This window comes from Salvelinus alpinus, chromosome 10 (genome assembly GCF_045679555.1).
Source record: "Salvelinus alpinus chromosome 10, SLU_Salpinus.1, whole genome shotgun sequence".
Lineage (NCBI taxonomy): Eukaryota > Metazoa > Chordata > Actinopteri > Salmoniformes > Salmonidae > Salvelinus > Salvelinus alpinus.
In genome coordinates this window covers 58,639,670-58,661,842 of record NC_092095.1, presented here as the reverse complement: position 1 = coordinate 58,661,842, position 22,173 = coordinate 58,639,670, and the positions used below count along the sequence as shown (strand labels likewise).

General features: G+C 42.7%; 1 protein-coding gene across 2 annotated transcripts; it reads left to right on the top strand.

Annotated features, from left to right (window-relative positions):
- Positions 1–8,531: 8,531 nt before the first annotated feature.
- kpna3 (karyopherin alpha 3 (importin alpha 4)) lies at positions 8,532–21,887 on the top strand. 2 transcript variants are annotated; one of them, XM_071329951.1, is made up of 16 exons: positions 8,532–8,738; positions 11,084–11,128; positions 12,791–12,880; positions 13,018–13,047; positions 13,143–13,291; positions 15,351–15,436; positions 15,782–15,868; positions 15,956–16,125; positions 16,868–16,912; positions 17,012–17,143; positions 18,313–18,441; positions 18,667–18,771; positions 18,891–18,962; positions 19,109–19,271; positions 19,420–19,514; positions 19,821–21,887. In XM_071329951.1, exons 1-16 carry the CDS (start codon positions 8,670–8,672, stop codon positions 19,917–19,919), a joined length of 1,566 nt encoding a protein of 521 aa, XP_071186052.1. In that variant the 5' UTR covers positions 8,532–8,669; the 3' UTR covers positions 19,920–21,887. The 2 variants fall into 2 exon arrangements, with proteins under 2 accessions (XP_071186052.1, XP_071186051.1); XM_071329950.1 differs by having other exon boundaries at positions 15,351–15,438; positions 15,778–15,868.
- Positions 21,888–22,173: the final 286 nt, after the last annotated feature.

Below are 22,173 nucleotides of genomic sequence, written 5' to 3'. Positions count from 1 at the left end.
GTTGAGAGGTGCACAGGGGACATAGGACACCTTTTGCTCCTGTGTTGTCTTGTCTCCATGGACTTTAGTCCACCATTTTTACCTTATCAGTTGCTTATACAGAAATGAGCTTCATTATCTTCTTTAGTTTTCATAAACTAATCTATACTGAACAAAAATATAAACAAAACATGTAAAGTGTTGGTCCCATTTTTCATGAGCCGAAATTAAAGATCCCTGGATACCACGAATTTGCGGAGAAAAATGAAAAAAAATAAGAACAAAAAAGTTTTTTTTACATCCTATTAGTGAGCATTTCTCCTTTACTAAAGATAATCGATTAACCTGACAGGTGTGGCATATCAATAAGATGATTAAACAGCATGATCATTACACAGGTGCACCTTGTGCTGGGGATAATAAAAGGCAACTCTAAAATGTGCGGTTTTGTCACACAACACAATGCCACAGATGTCTCAAGATTTGAGGGAGCGTGCAATTGGCATGCTGACTGCAAGAATGTCCACCAGAGCTGTAGCTAGAGAATTTAATGTTAATTTCTCTACCAACATTGTTTTAGAGAATTTGACAGTACATCCAACCGGCCTCACAACCGTTGACCACGTGTAACCACGCCAGCCTAGGACCTCAACATCCGGCTTCTTCTTGTCTGAGGAGGGGGATGGGGGTGCTGAGTAGTATTTATGTCTGTTTGTGAGGAAAAACTCATTCTGATTGGCTGGGCCTGGCTCCCCAGTGGGTGGACCTGGCTCCCAAGTCGGTGGGCCTATGCCCTCCCAGGCTGCACCCCTGCCCAGTCATGTGAAATCTATAGATTAGGGCCTAATGAATTTACATCAATTGACTGATTTCCTTCTATGAACTGTAACTCAGTAAAATCTTTGAAATTGTTGCATGTTGCGTTTATATTTTTGTTTAGTATATACTTTATTCATACAGGGGATCCCCCACTCTACCACTTCCACTGAAACATGGGCTTTTAGTTGTCCCTGTAAACTGGGTAAATTTCAACACCATTGAATGTAGGCTATGTTTGTTGATAGGATCCACTGTCATGTTTTGTTTCACTTATGGGACATCAACTGTTTCTGAGGTTGGCCTTTTGCAGATACTGTGGGTCTTCTGTTGCAATAGTAGACATGTCTGTCATCTCTGATGCCTTTTGTCGATACAGACACATCAGAGAAAGTGATGCATCAGTTTGTCTGTATGCCATGTTGTTACTGTACTTTGGTAAGAATGTAGCCCAATTACTCAGCTGTAGTTGCAAGTAAAGTATAAGATAATGACTGAATTGTAAGAAAACTGGATGAATTTATGTTTCAAATTCGTTCCATGTAGAGTAAATAAAGTATTAAACATGAATACAGTCTTCGGGTCGCACGCGGACGGCAGGTGTCATAGATTAATGCGGGATTTAGTAATAGGCATGATATTTTACAGTATTTTATCCATAGTCCTATAATGAAGATTTGGATAAATGAAAAACACCTTTGTAAGATCAATGTTCCATTACATAGGCCTCCGATACATTACATACATTATTTCAAGGATTAAAAGGGTTCATAGACTATAACCTATATAATGCATTCCAAATATTAGCTTATTGTTATTTAAATGAAGACGACAAATTCAGAGTTTTGTTTTCCAACACATTTTTCTTTTCGATAATCAGACCGGGCTAACTTATTTCAGTGAGCACGCGAAAATACTCTTCCAAGCAGAGTTGATGATCGTTTGTTGAGTAGCCTTACTGTGTCTGACTGCAAATATTTTCGAAAACGAATTGTTTCTATTTCGTGTATATTCCTATCAGATAGACTTTCAGCCTATAGCTATAGCGTGTACATTAATTGAACTGTAATGAAACAAATTATGTTTTAATTTAACAACTAGCTAGAAATGTACTACATTTCATGTAGCCTAAGTAGTGTGACATCAAAATGTAACATTAAAATAAATTATTTCAAATAAATTAATAAACTAAGCGTGAAAATGTATATCATTTACGACTAAACACATGCACCTTCAAAATACTAAGTTTTGCTCTTACAATTTTGATCACAGAAAACGAGAAACAAAGTGATGATATTGAAAATGTGTGCTACACGGAACGAGAAGGATGTGGACAACTGTAAAAATTGAAAAGATTAAGGCAATTCCACCAACAACACTTTCACCTGCTATTTCATTGTATTAAGCAACTTTAAAACGACATTATCAACGAATGGAATATTTTCATCATCATTGCAATGCAGTGCAGCCAGCGTTCGTTGGCGTTGACGCGCGAGATACAATTCCCCACTGTAGGGCCTCGGCCTATCCAACCACGCAAAATTACGCCCCAAATAGTTCATAATACAGAGTTAAAGAAAAAGCCTGACAGCTCCTGACGACCAGCGGTGGAAAAAGTACTCAATTAGAACCTTAATAGAAAATGACTCAAGTAAAAGTGAAAGTCACCCAGGAAAATATTACTTGAGTAAAAGTCTAAAAGTATTTGGTGTTAAATATACTTAAGTATCAAAAGTAAATGGAATTGCTCAAATGTACTTAAGTATCAAAAGTAAAAGTACAAGTATAAATCATTTCGACTTCCTTATATTAAGCAAACCAGACAGCACAATCGTCCTTTTTTATTGGATAGCCAGGGGCACACTCCAACACTCAGACATAATTTACAAGCAACGCATTTGTGTTTAGTGAGTCCGCCAGATCAGAGGCAGTAGGGATGACCAGGGATGTTCTCTTGGTAATTATGTGAATTTGACCATTCTTGTCAAAATGTAACGAATACTTTGGGGTGTCAGGGAAAATGTATGGAGTTAAAAGTACATTATTATCTTAAGGAATGTAGTGAAGTAAAAGTAAACGTTCCATAAATATAAATAGTAAAGTACAGATACCGAAAAAAACGACTTAAGTAGTACTTTCAAGTGTTTTTACTTAAGTACTTTAAACCACTGCTGAAGACTATAGTCATCACTTAACCGAACTTCGAAATGTGACTTCTTCTCTCCCCGAGGCGCACGTCTTTGGAAGAGGGCTCGCCGATTATGGTTTTATAGAGATGGGGGGTGGTGGTTGCGCTCTGTCTATATATAAAGTCGATGGAGGATGCGTTGATGTATTGGTTCGTGTGTATTATCTCTTGTGTCGGCTGAGGTCAAGTGATCTCCCTTTTTTCTTCAAATGCCTTCGCCCCGCCTCCCTCGCAAAACTAGCGCTATGGGGTAGCTTATAAATAGGCTACTACAGTAGTAACAAAAGAATAGAACTTCCTTGAAGCGTGATGTCCGGCTGGTTAAACTCACTGGAATATTATGTTGTTTCAATCCGCAGCTTCCTGTGCACATTGGGAAGAGTCTGAACGGGATCATTGGCTATAGGCTACCGTCTCCAGGTGTCATACGCGCAGGTAAGTAGTACGATGTCTACTCATTTATTCTCACTCAGTCGGTCTGTAAACATTTTTTTTGTCAAGTCGGTGTGTGACAGTTGTTGTGACCGTTATTCTCACTCAGTCGGTCTGCACATTTTTTTGTCATCAAGTCGGTGTGTGCAGTTGTTGTTATGATCGCCGTGTGTGTTCCTCAATAAATACATTGCTTGAAATAGCCTACCTTAAAATATTATTACATTTCATAAATTACAATTATACTATAGCCTGTACACTTCCTTATTTGTATTTGATGTGGAGGGTCGACTAATTACAATAACAATGACCTCGTGTAACAGACAGTAGACTCAGCCACAGGAGAAAAACAACTTTTGAGGCATCAACAACTAGATCAATTTAAAAACGGGTTAAAAAAATAAAAAATAAAAAATAAAAACGGGTTACATCATCAACCGTAACCAATAAGAGGCGGGACTTCCGTTTCAGTTGCGGTGGAGTTCTCCACATCAACTGCTGTTTTATCACTGCCAGAGCCTAAGAAAATATGTAATAAGTGATAGAAATAAATAGAAATTATTTAAAAATATATACATTATATTATATAATGCAACAATACATGGGCTTGTCAATCTCAACTGTTCATTTCTGTATTATCAATAGTGGTGCTTAGGGTAGACCGAGGCTAAATTAACACTTTTTGCCTTTTACTTATTTCTGAAAAGATTGAGTTAGATTAATAATATTTTTATACAAACAACACACATGTCTCAGCTACCATTACACACTGTAACTAAGTTTCTAGGAATACACAGACGTTTACAGTTCAACGAGAGTGGCGGAAGTGAAATGTTACAAGTAAATGTAACATGCTGCAGGGTTCAATGTAACGTTCTCTTCAATTGTAAAAATAAGTGGTAATTGAAAAATGTTATGATTTGAAACTGATATTTAGATGGAAATACACTAAGTTGTCAAAAATATTTTGATTACATTTTTTGGGCATGTCATATTGGCCAACAACTAATTATCAGCATTCAAAAGTATGACCTGTACTTAAAATTTTTTTTTATTATCTTAGTTGTACTAGGAAACTTGATGTAAAGAAGTGAAATGTTATATCATTATGTGAATGTGTCTAAATACCATATAAAATACCAAATTATAAAATGTTTCATTTGACCACCAATTACTAATTTTATTCTAATCTCTTTTGAAAAAAAATAATACAATAATTATTGTCATCAACTAATCAAAAGATCTATTCTTACGGATAAATTATATATGATTAGATACATGGGGAATGTTCCACTGGTCATAACAAATGGAGGCATCAAGACTATTCACGTTAGGCCTCAAAACACTTTTTGGTCAATAAAATAAAAAATGATTGACTGGTGCTCCTAAAACGTCTCAGGTATGTAGAGACATTAACCAATTATTAGCACATTGAATAACAGCTTTCTAAGTGGTTTATGTAGCTGTTACAACTGACCCTGTGCATACTACCACTTGTGCCATAAAGGCCCATACTTCATGGCAGAGGACGCAGCATGCTGTTATTGTTCCATGACCATACTATCCTAACCTCATTGGCTTTTCTTGTCTTGTTTCAGATAGAGGAGAACTCTAGTCATCCTTCATACCCAGCTGATGGGTATGTGTGAATGTGTTAGTGTAGATGTGTCAGGCCTTGCAGTGCTGAAGCAGCACAGAATGGTTTGTGGGTAATACAGGGATACAGGCTGTACTGTGCTGTTGCAGTAACGCCTGGAGAAACATGGAAAAAAAGGATTGGAAGAGTGAAAGCAATACACAAATAGTTCCACCTGCTAAGCTAAGTCCTGGAGTGCCACGGTGTATGCAGGCTTTTGTTACAACCCAGCTCTAACACACCTGATTCAACTAATTGTGGTTTAAGACCACAATCAATTAAATCAGGTGTGCCGGAGCAAAAGCCTGCATACACCGTGGCCCTCCAGGACCAGAGTTGCCCAACCTGTGCTTATAACCATACTATCCTCTCAGACCTATGATAAGTGTCTAAGGCAAGGGCTTGAGAGTTCAGACTGGGTACAAGAGAGGATGGCTGTGGTGTTATGTGCATGTCTGTGACAACGTGAGCGAAGCCTGGACATCCGAGGCTTGTGACCGCCATTCTGTGACTGGCTGCCTTGCTGTAGCAGCACGTAAATATTGGAGTTCACCACTGCTGAAGCCTCCAGTATTGACGGTGCTGTTGAAGCAAAGCATTGCCGTTCGACATCAGTCTATGAGCTACCTGGTTGAATTAAACAAATAGTTTATTTTTTATGTTTTATTTGTGTTCTTGATCAAATACATTCTCAATTCTATTTCAATTTAGAGAATTGTACTTTTGGAAATAGGAAATTGATGTCAAATAAAATATACTGTATAAAATTGAGACTAATGGTGAGGTGAAGCATATTGACATTATGGCCCTCAACATTATTATCCTTTGTCGCCATCTGCTGGTCAATCCAGTCTGACTCAGAGAATGGATCCATCTCAATAGTCTGAAGTCCACTGATATTACAGAACTGGACATGGAAAGGGAACCACTTTAGACTTTTGAGATGCACCCTGACACCGAGTTCACTTTTTCTTTCCTTCACCAAGCAGGCTCTGTGTGTCCTCTCTTCTGAGATGTTCTGCCCTGGGGGTTTCACTCAGTACAACGATCTGGGTATTCCTGCTCCTTTCAAACATGTAGCATTCAATCTTCTCCTCTTGGGAAACTGTCCTTGTGTCGATCAGGCGAAACCCATCCTTCAGAAGGGTGTCTACCAGCAGGCCCAGGACGTTGGTGCTGTTGAGAAGCTTTCTGTCATCCGGCTCAATAGTTACAAACCTGTAAGAGTAAAACAATGCAAGTTTGGTCTTTAAAAACTGTGCATAATATAGTGCTTTGAATAAACATACAAGAGTTATTACAGATCCAGTGTTTCCCCTAACATTACACAGTCGAGTGCCTATACACTAGGCAGCTACCTGCTCCCCCTGTCCCCCTCCTGCCCCCCGGACTTCTCACTTCCCCTCTGCTGCTCCTCCAATGTACAATCCCTCAGGGACATTCTACCTGCCCCAATGGACATTTACCCTGCCCCCACCCCCCAATGGACATGTATTAGTGTTACAGTTGTAAATATGTGTATATTTTAATTATTATTTGTATTGTTTCATTCACTTCTCTTTTTGACCTGCACTGTTGGAGCTCGGAGCTTAAGAATTTCGCTGTACCCTGCAATTACATCTGCAACTCTGTGCATGTGACTAATAAACTCATCATACAGTATGGAGCCCTTGAGGAATTGGCCAATGGGAGACACTGAGATGGGTATAATAGCCTACAGGTGAGTGTAACTTCCCCTCACCTGGCAGAGAAGTCGTCCCTGGCTAGTTGGTCAGTCCCACATTGGAACACCATGTCGTGGTGAGAGGGTCTCTGGACCGGTACAGGATGAGGTGTGCTGGAGTTCTGAGGCAGGTGTGAGAAATTCCCATTCAGATTTGGATGTGTCACAAAAATGGATATCCTTGTCGCCAAAGCCTCCAGAGTTTTGTTGTTGGAGCAGAATATTTGGAAGAATCCGTGAGTTTCCTGGACAGAGAAGCGCAATTCTAGAACCTCAACTCTGGATCGATGGATGTTCCTCTCAACCCAAAGTGCCAATGGATACAAACCATAGAACTGTGCTTCTTGAGCCAAGCCATTGTAGTCAGAGAATTCTGCTGGCAAGGTGATTTGACCTGTCCTCATATAATCCAGGATGTATTTAAAGAAAGTCCAATCTCTATCTACAAAAACTTGTACACTGATAACTTTAAAATCTGTGTCTTTGCCATCCAGGATCCTAGCTATTCTTGAGTCTTGGTGTCTTCTGAGAGTTGACAGAGTAGTGGTGAATTTTTGACCTCCAATATTGAATGATATTAAGTCCTGGGCACTCATGTTTAGATGACTGACAGTTTAAATCATTGCAGACAAGAATGGGTCTAAGGAGAGGAGTGGTATTCAGTGAACATATCCTGGCAACACCAACTGTAAACAAAACAAATCTCATGCTAGGTGAGTGCAGTCACATAACTTCAGTTGGAGAGGCTGGTGACAGTACAGAATGTTACCATCAGGGGCTAATATGAGCCACAAATTGAGATTGATCATTGAGCCCCAATGGAGAAAATTGAGTAATAAAACACAGGAGGTTGGAGGCACCTTAATTGGGGAGGACGGGCTCTTGGTAATGGCTGGAGTGGAATAATATCAAATAAATCAAACAAATGGTTACCATGTGTTTGATGCCATTCAATTCATTCGGTTACAGCCATAATTATGAGCTGTCCTCCCCTCAGAAACCTCAGGTGGTACTAAAGTTACTAAATGGAGTAGTGAGGTTGGCCGCCCAGGTGGTTGGTTTGGCTCCAGACAGTAGACATTGGTCTAAAGTTACATCTACATTCATTCAACATGGGATTAGCATTATCCTTTTTTTGTTGCATTGTTTTTTATGTTTTAGCTTTGTGTCTCTTTTATTCAGACTACCCTCCTGTCTGTTTAGTAAAGTAAATGACAGTGAGTGGCACTTAATCTGCACTCATCTGAAAAAACAGGAGGGGTAATATGTGAGAATATGTTTCTGTAGTTTCCCCAAGTTCAATATGATAATGTTTATTTAGTTGTAGGTAGTAAATTAAAGCAATACTAAACAACAAAATGTAGTAGTGATTTTGTTTTTTGTTCAAATATTAGTGTAGCTACATTTGTGTGGATTAACAGTAAAGTCAATTCATTTTTTGTTTAATGTGTGAAGCATTGATCTTCAGTGATTCTTCATAATGAAGTCCTCCCTTTGGGCTCAAATCAAACCTATCTGTCAACAACAGCAAGCAATCAGTGTAAAGTAGCCAGCCATAGCATAGTTGATTAGCAAGTCGTTTGGTAATAATGTACAGTATCTTCATTTGAGACTAAAAAACAACTGGATATATTGCAGCAATTTAAGGGTATCAACTAGTAACATTGCGCAACAATGTTGCAAGGAAGTCGGTTACACCAGGGGATGCACACATACTAGCCATAGGTCCTCCTCCCCCAATTGACAGGATTCCGTGGCTCCTCCTTGACGAGATTATCCCATCGCGGTGTATCACGTCTGGCCAGCCACCCTTCGGCAAAACAGCAGTACGTTTTCTCTTTTCCCACCGGAGCTTCAAGCGCAGGACTAGCTAAACATCCCGAACACAGACAGTAATGGCAGAAAACGCCGACTTGGATAACCACCGAATTAAGAGCTTCAAAAACAAGGGGCGCGATGTCGAGGTGAGAATCTAGCTAGGCTAACGTTAGCTGGCTGGCTAACTAGCCGTTAGCAACGAGTGCTAGCGAACACTCGGGTTTACCTAGCTCTCAATTCGGTTTGGTTGCTGCAGTATTCATTGTCCGTCCTTGTTGACGTTTTCTTTTTCTATAATGTGTCGCTGGTTATGATATATCATCCACATTCACTAACTAGCTAAAGTTTATCATGCGGAGCGGGCGCGGCTTTCGCAAGAAGGCCTGCTAGCTAGCCAGGAAAGTTGCTAACTCTGTGCTAGCAGCTAGCTAGGTTGTGAGAAACATATATTTTTGGAAATTAACTCTTTTGGCATCAACTAAACTAAATGAAAGTAATAGTTATAATTGGTAAAAGGCACCAGACAACTAACTATCTTGATGTTGGTCATGGGCATGACATTTGATATTTCGAGTTGGCAAGTCAGTCACTGTAACTTAACTGAGCTAGATACACTTACCAGCTAACCAAACCAGCTAATTATAGCTAGTTGTATGTGTCAAAATGGGCGGATGATGCACATTAACTGTTACAAAACAACTAGCACAACTCAACTTCCACGGCTGCAACAGCTGAGATTCAGCGTTATTAATCAGTTTATAATAATATACCCAGCTAACTAACTCATATGTGAATAAACAGCTTGCAATTCAATATCCCAGTGACCGCAGGGTGGGTGTTTAACAAACAGTGAGTTAGAGCAGTTGCACCATAAACACCATAGCACATCTGGAACTAAAGCTAATGATGCTACTGTCACCATGCAGCGGTCTAAGGCACTGCACCTCAGTGCTAGAGGCGTCACGACAGACCCTGCTTCGAATCCAGGCTGTATCACAACCTGCGGTGTTTGGAGTCCCATAGGGCGGTGCACGATTGGCCCAGCGTCGTCCGGGTTTGGCCTGGGTAGGCAGTCTTTGTAAATAAGAATTTGTTCTTAACTGACTTGCCTCCTTAAATAAAGGTAAAATTAAAACCCGATACTCGATGATTAGGGCCACACATTTAATTCAAAGGGACATGCCATTTCCCTTGTATCTGTATTGATCACACATCCTTAACATAAATATTCCACTTTTGGGACTACATAACATGTTGACTATCCCATATTCTTATGTATTAGAAACACAGTAATCTCGGATGGAGGGCATGATGGATTACTGTCCATCTGGTATGTGCTATATTGAGCGGAGAGGAAACAGAAGTGCGACATGGTTGTTTTGGGGCCAGTGTGACTTGCACATGTCTGACGACCCACCAGCCCCGCTGACAAGCTTGCAGCAGCTAAGCCAAGAATACGAGATGGATCACTTGTTGTCAGAGACGAAAGGCCTTGTCCAGATACAGCCCCTATCCTTTAAGCACAGTAACCTATCAGATCTATAGAAGTGCCCCAGGCCAGGGCAACACACACTCACCCTGCTCCTATGGTGCTGAATTCTACTGCATCAGAGAGGACACACACACACACACAGCATCTTCAATGAGATTTAGGCTGTGTTTAGACTTCAAGGAATGTTAAAAGCTGTAGGTTACAGAACCACAGAGGGCCACAGTGACTGCCGTGTATGACGTTGTTACAATACAATAATAATCCCAACATATAACAGGATACTCCACAATCAACATTGGCTATGCAGAATTAGTAGTATTCAAATGTAAAGAAAGGTTGAAGACCTCTGGTGTGTTGTCCAGGAGCTGAGGCAGTCTTCCCTCTCACAGGAAGTCACCCTCTTGTCCCAGCATGGAGTGTCCCAGAGAAATGCCTGGAATTCTATAGATTTGATCGATCGTTGTTGAGTTTCAGAGGTCTCTGACTACCTCCTACCAGCTGGCCAGCTGAGCCACTCTCGGGTGTTCTCTCATGGCTGATTCACTATCCTCCCTAAACACAGTTCCCACAAAAGGCAGTGTTGACAAAACATTGTGTTCCGTCTTCAATAGATGGAGCGTTTCAAACACATACGGAACCACATCAGATTTTTACTGCGACCTTGAGTTCGGGTGTCAGGGCAGGGTTTTGCCAGCAGCAGCGGGTCACACCTTTGAGTTGGTGGATAAACGTAAACAGAATCATTGCTTGCATGAGGGAGGTTACACAGCGTTAGTAATATGAACCAGGATGCCCCGACTGGCAATCAAGTTAACATGATCCTCTGCCGCCTGTTGCCAACATGCAGCAGTACACTTGTAATCTAAAGCCCAGTCTGTAAACAAAATGGAGCCAGTTCCAATTGACTAACACTGCATGGGGTTTGTTTGAGTGTATGGGCTGTCTTTTTAATGCTCCAGTAGTTAGACTCTTCTCTGACTGTTCTCCTCTCTCTTACAGACTATGCGAAGACATCGCAATGAAGTGACAGTGGAGCTGAGAAAGGTGAGCCGAGCATCTCAATTGACTGTTTTATAGTTCAGCCGCATCCAATGGACTAATCCATTAGCCTATTTCTGCTCCTTCCCACACTGAAATTTGAAAGGCTAGATCTCCACTCTATCCTCTTGAGTTTCACCCTTCACCTTTCCCACCCTACCACACCTCTCTGGTCTCTGTTTGTGTCCTGGCCCACTCCACAGATGCCATTCCAGGGCTGCCGTGTCTGTCATGTACCTCTTCTTTTGGTATGCGTGGCACAACAGACAGGCACTGTCATTTTAATTGATACATGCAGGTCCTTTTTCCAGCCTGTTAAGTCTCTCTGGGACTTGGATGTTAGGTGGAAGCAGGGTTATATATGTAATTCATCTTTATTTTGATGGGAAATGTTGCAGTCTCTTTATCAAATAGGCGGAGACAGTCTGCTGAGTCGTTTTGTTTCTAAATAGGTATGTGTGAGGAAACTACCCCCCCTCTTATGCTCAGGTTGTTGTTGAAGAGTCAGGATGCCTTGGCTGTATTTAGGTCATCCCTCTCTTGCTCTCCCACCCTGTCAGAGAGGCCGGACTGGTCTTACCCCTCAGCCTTGGAGAGGGTTTCCCTCTCCTGGCCTGCGGAAGCGCAGAGCTCTGGCCAGGGGCCATTAAGCAGGTTCATCAGACACACAGGCTTGTCTTGGACGTATGACTCTATAACAGCTTTTCTGGGTAGAACCATGACCATTCCTCTGGATGTATGACTCTATAGCAGCTTCTCTGGGTAGAACCATGACCATTCCTCTGGATGTATGACTCTATAGCAGCTTCTCTGGGTAGAACCATGACTATTAGAGGGGATGGTGCCAAACTGAATTTAGGTCAGCGTCTGGGGGGGACTTTCATTCCACTGGAATATGACTCTGAGCTAGAGCTGAGATGATACAATAAAAATGATTGACACCGACCATACCGGTCACTTATTACAGGCATTTAGCTGATATCGTTCATTACGATAAGAAGCCTATATTAGAGAAAAGAGAAGTTTGAAATCAAATACATTTGCTAAAATGGGTGATTTGAGAAAATGTACAAGCATCATACTAGTAGTTTAAAGGATCATTTTAAACTGTGGTGTACATCAATGTTCTGAACTTATCATTATTGCATCAATTCAGACAATTTATTGTGGTATGGATTTTTGTCCATATCGCCCAGCTCTACTCTGAGCCCTTGGTTTTTGCACTAAGGCCCCAACGTGTCCTCTGAATGCGACTTGCAGAAGTGTTTCAGGAAATCTGAGCTGACCAGCAGTTTTGTAGAAACATATATACAGGCCTGTATGATTTGACGAGAAGTGCGAGAGAACTTCTGTTTCATTCTGCTAAAAAGCCATGTCCTACCCTTACAGAAGAGCAAACCACTAATGTAGGATGAGTGCCACAGCAGTTCTCTCATATAGCAGTATGTGTGCTGCAGAAGGGAACCGTCTGTGCAGAGATGGATGCATTCCTCCCTCGTGCTATCTGCCACTAACGTCACTGGGAGGTTATGGGAGCAGTCTTAGCCTGTAGGAGTCAAGCAGGGAATCTATTCCCTCACTGTGTGGGTGAATGTTTCCAATAGCATTCACTCCTATATTCCTTCTAGGATTAAACACTTAAAATGTATATATATATTTTTCCCCCAGAACAAACGAGATGAGCACCTTCTGAAGAAGAGGAACGTTCCACAGGAGGAGAGCCTGGAAGACTCAGACATAGACTCTGACTTCAAAGGGGTGAGTCAGTCCTCATTATCTCTCACACTACGACTTCAAGTTCAGGAATGACAGGAATATGTTTCCTAGCTCTAACCTTGCAACATGTAAACGCGTAGCTACAGAAAATCTCACAACTCTAGTTTTTTGTTTTGCAGCAAAATGTAACATTGGAAGCCATCTTACAGGTAAGCCTGCATTCTGTCAGTGTTGTTGATCCATCCCGTACATACATCTTGAACTGTTGGAGCTAATCTTGTGTTCTCGCTCTCCTTCCTGTCAGAATGCTGTCAGTGACAACGGACTCATCCAGCTCAGTGCCGTGCAGGCAGCCAGAAAACTCCTGTCCAGTGACAGAAACCCCCCCATCGACGACTTGATTAAGTCCGGCATCCTGCCCATCCTGGTCAAATGCCTGGAGAGGGACGACAAGTAAGTCTGCTTTATGGGGGGAGGAAGAGACTGTATGGGTCATGGGGCACCTTTGCCCTGGAAGAGTAATTGAAAGATGAGGGTGGTAAATTGCCCCTGTGGTAATTCTGTGTGATGCCCCCATTCAAAAGTCGGAGAAGTGCGAAAGGAGAGAAGGCTGAAAACCGGAGCGTGAATGAGTGGGTAGACTAGCCCCGTATGTGTCAGACTGCTCTCTCTCTATTCTCTCTCTCTCCATTGTCTCTCTGCATTCTCTGTCATGCTCTGGGGCTACTGGTGTGCCCTCCCTCTCCTCCGCATGGCTGAGCTGATGTGAACACTGTAGCAGGCTGCAGACACACAGACGGATAGGAGAGAAAGTGTGTGTTCCGCTCTACTGCTCTAGCGCTGCCCCACAGCTGACAGCTCTGTCTCTTCAGTGATGGGGAGCGATTAGGGGGGACTCCCCTGGACAGGGGCTGGTGGATGGGGGTGGGATGAGGGGGAAAATGGATGGACTTAATGTGCAGGGTGGGGTGTCAGGCTTGGACAGGCGCAGGGCTGCTGGAGACGTGGGGGATTTATGTGTTTTGTAGACAGGGGAGGTTGGGTGATAGAGGCAGGAGCGTGAGGCAACGCCAGAGAGAGACAGAGAGAGAGATAGATAGATATACACACACTACCGTTCAGAAGTTTGGGGTCACTTAGAAATGTCCTTGTTTTGAAAGAAAGCAAATTTTTTGTCCCTTCAAATAACATCAGATTGATCAGAAATACAGTGTAGACACTGTTAGTGTTGTAAATGACTATTGTAGCTGGAAACGGCTTATTTTTAATGGAATATCTACATGGGCGTTCAGAGACCCATTATCAGCAACCATCACTCCTGTCTTCCAATGGCACGTTGTGTTAGCTAAACTTGGATTATCATTTTAAAAGGCTAATTGGTCATTCAAAAACCCTTTTGTAATTGTTAACACAGCTGAAAACTGTTGGGCTGATTAAAAAAGCAATAAAACCGGCCTTCTTCAGACTAGTTGAGTATCTGGAGCATCAGCATTTGTGGGTTTGATTACAGGCTCAAAATGGCCAGAAACAAATTACTTTCTTCTGAAACTCGTCAGTCTATTCTTGTTCTGAGAAATGAAGGCTATTCCGTGCGAGAAATTGCCAAGAAACTGAAGATCTCGTACAACACTGTGTACTACTCACTTCACATAACGGTGCAAACTGCCTCTAACCAGAATAGAAAGGAGTGGGAGGCCCCGGCGCACAACTGAGCAAGAGGACAAGTACATTAGTGTCTAGTTTGAGAAACAGATGCCTCAAGTCCTCTACTATTTAATGAAGCTGCCAGTTGAGGACTTGTGAGGCATCTGTTTCTCAAACTAGACACTGCAATGTACTTATCCTCTTGCTCAGTTGTGCACTGGGGCCTCCCACTCCTTTCTATTCTGGTTAGAGGCAGTTTGCGCTAACACAAGGTGCCATTGGAACACAGGAGTGATGGTTGCTGATAATGGGCCTATGTAGATATTCCATTAAAAATCTGCCGTTTCCAGCTACAATAATCATTTACAACATTAATAATGTCTACACTTCATTTCTGATCAATTTGATGTTATTTTAATGGACAAAAATGTAGCTTTTCTTTCAAAAACAAGGGAATTTCTAAGTGACCCCAAACTTTTGTGTGTGTGTGTGTGTATATATCCAAACTTTTGTGTGTGTGTGTGTGTGTGTATATATATATATACACACACACACACACACACAAAAGTGTGGGGTCACTTAGAAATTCCCTTGTTTTTGAAAGAAAAGCTACGTTTTTGTCCATTATATATTTTTGTCCATATATATATATATATATATATATATATATATATATATATATATATATATATATATATATATATATATTAGACAGGGGTGGGGGTTAGTGGTGATGCAGGTTGATATGGATTGTTGATCATTAGCCATGTGCTGTTGATGGGCTTATTGGTCGTGTTTTGTTGTCTGGGGACAGCTTCTGTTTGTCTCGTCATATAGCTAGCCTCATTTACTCTCTCCTCTTCCCCAGTCCCTCTCTCCAGTTTGAGGCTGCCTGGGCATTGACCAACATAGCATCAGGGACGTCACAACAGACTCAAGCTGTTGTCAAATCTAGTAAGTAGTTTCTCGTTCTTCTGTGTCCCAGTTTCAAACTGACCCATCAGGCATACATAATGGACCTGTCTATATGAGCCAACCTATCCATCTGGTTCCTGGTATAGAAACGCCTGCTCTCAACTGTCTTCCCCATCTCTCTGTCTCTTGTCTGCCAGACCCTCACTCTACCTCTTGTCTAACTAATCTCTCTCTCTACCTCTAATTTATGTCTCTCTCTCTACATCTAACTGATGTCTCTAACTGATGTCTCTCTCTACCTCTGTCTAACTGATGTCTCTGTCTCTCTCTGTTGTCTGCAACGTTGTCTAACATATGGGTCTGCCTTTCTCTCTACATGTCCAGATGCTGTGCCTCTATTCCTGCGGCTGCTACAATCTCCTCACCAGAACGTATGTGAACAGGCCGTGTGGGCGCTAGGCAACATCATCGGTGAGTGATGGCTCACACACATGCATACACACACACACACACACTGCCGATGCCAGTCAATGACACACCTGTGTTCTTCCCGTGCAGGCGATGGGCCGCAGTGCAGGGATTACGTAATCTCCCTGGGCGTGGTCAAGCCCCTGCTGTCGTTTATTAACCCCTCCATCCCCATAACCTTCCTCCGCAACGTCACCTGGGTCATTGTCAACCTCTGCCGCAACAAGGACCCACCACCCCCCATGGAGACAGTACAGGAGGTAAGACAGACAGAGGTGTGAGACCCAGCACAGTCATTCAATCTAACTGAATTTCTTTGATATCCATCTTGTCTCATCGCTGCAACGGGCTCGAGAGAGGCGAAGGTCGAGTCAAGCGTCCTCCGAAACATGACCCGCAAAACCGCGCTTCTTAACACCTGCCCGCTTCACCTGGAAGCCAGCTGCACCAATGTGTTGGAGGAAACACCGTCCAACTGACGACCGAAGTCAGCCTGCAGGCGCCCAGCCTGCAACGAGTCGCTTTAGCGCGATGATCCAAGTAAAGCACCCCCGGCCAGTCCCTCCCCTAACCCAGACGACACTGGGCCAATTGTAAGGCAGGGACTCCTGGTCACGGCCGGTTGTGACACAGCCTGGAATCGAACCCGGGTCTGTAGTGACATCTCAAGCACTGCGATGCAGTGCCTTAGACTGCTGCGCCACTCGGGAGGCCAATCTGACTGAATTATGATCTTCACATAGACATTTGTATCGTAAATTTTAGCTGAACCCTTTGCCCAACAGTTCTGGCTGTGTTCCATGTGTTTGGCTCTGAGGACAATCAGACGATGGGGGGTTTGATATGGGAAAGTGGTCTGGCCTGGTTCTGGAGGTCTGCAGTGTCTGCCTGCTGAAACAGAAAACACCCTAGGTCGTGTCTGTTGATCTGCTCAATAGAGTCGCCTCATTATTAATCCTCCACTCATTATGCCTGACTCTCTCTCCTCTCTACCTCTTCCAGATTCTACCTGCTCTCTGTGTATTGATATACCACACTGATATAAATGTAAGTATCACCCTACTATCACAGCAGCAAAGCTAGTTGCTTTGCCATTTCCTATGGAAATTCCCTGGTTCTAACGCCGTCCTCTCTCTCTGTGGTCAGATCCTAGTGGATACAGTGTGGGCCTTGTCCTATCTCACAGACGGAGGGAATGAACAGATCCAGATGGTCATCGACTCGGGGGTCGTCCCCTTCCTCGTCCCCCTGCTCAGCCACCAAGAGGTCAAAGTTCAGGTATGTCTGCTTCCTTTCCCTTGATTGGAAGTAGGATTAGGGCTGTTACGGTGACCGTATTACCGCCACATCAATGGTCATTAGTCATGTCCGCAGTCAAATGCCACTTGACCGTTAGTCAGGGTAACTAGGCTTCTCAAGCTCTGATGCTGCTGCTGTTCATTAGTAGCCTACCAAACTTGCTAACTGCCTGGTACTTAGCACTCTATTGTCCCTCTAATCACTCTGAAATTAATGCAAATGTATTTGAAAATCTAATCAAACACTTCATGAGAGCTCATGTTGCGCAACATTTTCATAGGCTATGCAATTGCGTGAGAAAACAGTGATGGCTTCTATTAAAAAGAGGATCCCATCAGCTTTCTATTGGCTAGGCCTACTATATTTATTTCTCAACTTTCCTAATATTAGGCACATTGCTTCTCTTTACAACAGGAGTATAGCCTACCTGCCTGGCATGAAAATAAACCACGGGGAAAGCGTCCTTCATTCGCTATACAAGTGCATAGCTTGCATAATTTTTTTCCCCCTACACCTGTTTTTTTTTTTAATTGCTCAACACAGAATAGCCGCATTTGCAAACAACTTAAATTGTTTGGAGAAAATATCCTTTCTTTAATTTAGTTATGTTCAATTGTGTTCTTCATACTATAAAATAATGCCATGGAATTCTAAGTAAATCTAGTCTGCTAAACTAGTGTAGCCCACAGCCATATGGCATAGCCAGGTCAGGACCTAACATAAGGACAACTCGGGAGTATGCCATTCTGTTCTTCTGAAATAGACTACATTTTCTTTAGAGCTGTCTAAAATAGTGGATTTATTGTGAAGGTGTAGGCTATATTACATTGATTTATTAGATGTTCCAAAGGTCTGCATCAGTGTCTTGTAGGCTATGCGTGGAAGCCAGGAGATGCTAAATGTGTTTAAGTAAAGGTCAATTACCGTGTGAATGACCGTTTATTTGCTTGACAATCACCGGCTGACAAAATTTCATGACCGCCTCAGCCCTAAGTAGGATGAAGTCGCCCCTACTCTGATCTAAGGTCAGTTTCCAGTTTTCCCTCTAATGGTTGAGGTTAGGCTTGTGGGAAGGGTAATATACCTGGAACTTACTGTACGGAATGTGTGACGTCATTAATAACCACCTATGATGTCATATCCTGTAGACTGCAGCTCTGAGGGCAGTGGGGAACATTGTGACGGGGACAGACGAGCAGACGCAGGTGGTGCTCAACTGTGACGTCCTCTCGCACTTCCCCAACCTGCTCACACACCCCAAGGAGAAGATCAACAAGGTAACAGCCACACGTTTAGATGCTTATGGTGGCATATGTTTGTTTTGCTGTAACTAAGTCCTGTACCGTTGCAATGGGATGGACCCCAGTGTCGTTTATTTCCAACAGTATCTATACTTCTGTGTAACGGTCTCAGTCGTACTCATGTGGTCCATGGTGTGCGTGTCTGTGGGTTTCTCTCAGCTGAATGGCTTCCTGTGTGTGTGTATCCCTCCCGCCCACTAGGAGGCGGTGTGGTTCCTGTCCAACATCACAGCAGGCAACCAGCAGCAGGTGCAGGCCGTCATCGACGCTGGCCTGCTGCCCATGATCATCCACCAGCTGGCTAAGGTGAGTCACTGAGCCCTTATGTAGCCCTACGAAGCATTATGTAGCCCAAATGTCCTTGTGGAGATCTGTAAGGAACACTACCCTAACCACTGACAACCTCTCTCTGTGTTTGTCTGCAGGGAGACTTTGGCACACAGAAGGAGGCAGCCTGGGCCATCAGCAACTTGACAATAAGTGGAAGAAAAGATCAGGTATGTTCTACCAGGGCTGTTTCCATCAATACCCAATCCATACAGCGTTGTGTTTTATATGGTCCTGATTGGCTGGTTAAGTTCACCTGTCTGTAGGCAAAGCAAGGCCCTGAGGCTGATCTGCTATGTTCTACCCGACCCTATAGGTGGAGTACCTGGTGCAGCAGAATGTGGTTCCTCCGTTCTGCAGCCTGCTGTCTGTTAAGGACTCCCAGGTGGTTCAGGTGGTCCTAGACGGCCTCAAGAACGTCCTCATCATGGCCGGGGACGAGGCCAGCACCATCGCTGAGATCATAGAGGAGTGTGGAGGTCAGTGTGTGTGTTAGAGGGGGGAGTGCTTGTGTGTCAGTTCACCATGTTGCCATTGTATGACAGTGTAGTGTTGCTACTGTGAAGCACACATTCTAGATTGATTCACTGTGATGGACTTTCATGCTAATTTCTCTCTGCCCATCAGGTCTAGAGAAGATCGAGAACCTTCAGCAGCATGAAAACGAGGACATCTACAAACTAGCCTTCGAGATCATCGACCAGTACTTCTCAGGAGACGATGTGAGTACCTCTGCTCTGACAGAAGCCCTACAGTTTGCACACCGTTAGAACCCAGCGCTGTCCTGACAGTGCTGTGCTGGGTGTAGGATGTGTGCTACAGAAACGCAGGGCCTTTTTCCTCCACTTCCTCTGTCAATGGGGTAAGATGGAGGAATCGGCTATAGGCCTTGCTACATAATTCTATATAAAATCGAATGAAAAATGAACCTATGTTTTCTGTAGTGACAATGAATCTCGTCTCCACTCTGTGTGTTTGTTCATCTATGGCACCACCTTGATCCATTTCTTTTCCTTCTCTCTTTTTAGATTGACGAGGATCCCAGCTTGATCCCCGAAGCCACTCAGGGCGGAACCTTCAACTTTGACCCCGCCACCAACCTGCAAGCAAAGGAGTTCAAGTTTTAAAGGCAATCGTCCACCTAGTAGGTCTAACTCTCTAGCTGCTCTGAACCCTCCAGTCACCTCCTTCCCAACATCAATCACTGACTCACTAACAACAACAGTTCAAGCACTGAAGGAAGGATCATTGTTATCCATCTCTTTTCAAGCATCTCACAGCGATGCTTATAAATGTTCCAGAAAGAGAAAACGCCTCGTCCGTCATTCCTGCAGTTGCCAAAAAGTTGCTATTATCCCCTCTTACTCAGACATGTTCACACACACATACACCCTGAAGAGACTGAAGTCATCTGTGTGCATGGACCAATGATCTTGTTCTACCAATCATCATATCAGCAAAGAAGAGGAATGGTCTCATTTAAAGGCGTGCTCTTTCTCTGGAGTCTGGTCTCATGGTCTGGGATCAGAGCACGTTGGGCACAGCGACTGAAGACACTCAACCTCCGAGTTAATTGACTCTTTTGAGGAGTACGGACAGCATCTAGGCCGTCCTTTGTTAAACATTCTAATTGATGACCTCATCAAAGGGCTGTTAATTATTCAGTCCTCATTGAACTACAGTTTTTTTGGAACAGAACATTGAGAATGAATGCTCTCAAAACCCTTCTCAGAGGGTAGAGAAGTGAGCAGTCGACATATACCCAAGTGGACTGAACAGAATTCAACAACCACCCACCACTATAATATTATCCCTTTTTCCTTTTAGTTGTGAAATCATCATGAAAAACAATGGATTTAAAGTACAAAAAATATATATTTAAAATTATGCAACAGGGAAATTCTGAAATGAATAACAAGGAAGACTTTGTAGCATTGATCTATGGATGGCTTGCTGGTGGAATGGTTTTTGGGTTGAGAGGAGGGGGAAGGGGAATGGAGTTGAGCTGGAACCAAACGCACCTCTCCTCAGAACCTCTAAACTGGGTTTTGGATCAGTCCCTCTTACCAGGTTCTATCCTCTGAACGAGAAACCCCTCAACAACGAATAAGCCTTAAAAACCAGGCTTCAACTGGGCTTTTCCAAAAGACACATCTCTTGCAGGGGAGACATATCGTCGGACATTGAATTTAATGACTCAAGAATTTGAGGAAATATTTTGGAAAGTTATATCGGTAGAGGGACAGAGAAAGACAATGTAACACTGATTTCATCTGTGTAGATTCCACATCTGCAGTTTCTATTCAGTCTTATGCACACTTCAGAGTCACCCCTCCCTCTGCTTACTGTGTGTGGAAAGCAATGTTTGCTTCAATAAGTCAAAGCTATGGTTGCATTGCAATGGTCCATTGACCATACAGTTGTTCTATATGCTACATCTAATTATACAATTTAAGAGTATTTCCCCAACTGTCTGAAGTTCGGTCTGTACAAAGCAGCTGCATTTTGCCAGTCATCCATCGATCGGTTCACTTTGCGAGGCTGTAATGTTTTTACTGTTAAAAGATTAACAGGGAAGTTTGTTTTTAAACGTGTAACGTGACCGATGACTTGATTGAAAATTCTCTTGTGAACTGGACTTTTGTCTTGATTTCCCTCAAGCATTTATTTGTGAAAGGACCGGAAAAAACTAAAATTACATTTGGACTAATGTAGTTATGTTTTGGCTGCTAACTACTGAGAAGGAATGGGGATTATTTCAGGGGAGCAGCCCACGCCTTTTTGGACTAGCCATTCACAACTGATGAACAAAGTCTAGCTGGTGTACAGTCATTGATCTAGATTCTAGAGACATAGAATGAGAGCCACTTTAAAGAATGGAATTTTTTGTCTTGTATCAGAAACTGATACAAGCTTATGCTTTTGGGCAAGATTTTTACTTGCTAACGAAACATGTACTAAAGACGAAAAAGCAACAGATAGCATTTTGGCCTCTGTCTTACTTTTTATACATTTTAGAATCCATATCTCTTTAAGGTGGCTCACAATGTTCCTTTCAACTCTTGTGCATATTAAAGAAAATGAGTTGAAATCCATTTTGCCTTTTGTTTTTTAATTTTGGTAACTTATGTTTATTGCACTAGGTAGACTGAGAACCATGGCAAATGCACACTGTTTATTTGGATCCCCATTTCGTTTTTGCAGAAGCAGCAGCTACTCTTCCCGGGGTCTACAAAACTGATAGAGAAGGACAGTCGCACACATGTAAAATACCAGTGGTGGAAGAAGTACCCAATTGTCACACTTGAGTAAAAGTAAAGATACCTTAATAGAAAATGACTCAAGTGAAGTGAAAGTCACCCAGTAAAATAATACTTGAGT

Excerpts from the sequence above, each read along its gene's own strand:
- kpna3 (XM_071329950.1), top strand. The coding sequence starts at position 8,670 with ATGGCAGAAAACGCCGACTTGGATAACCACCGAATTAAGAGCTTCAAA. Across the intron at positions 13,048-13,142 it reads CATTGGAAGCCATCTTACAG|AATGCTGTCAGTGACAACGG; the intron begins GTAAGCCTGCAT and ends CCTTCCTGTCAG. Across the intron at positions 19,272-19,419 it reads GATCATAGAGGAGTGTGGAG|GTCTAGAGAAGATCGAGAAC; the intron begins GTCAGTGTGTGT and ends TCTGCCCATCAG.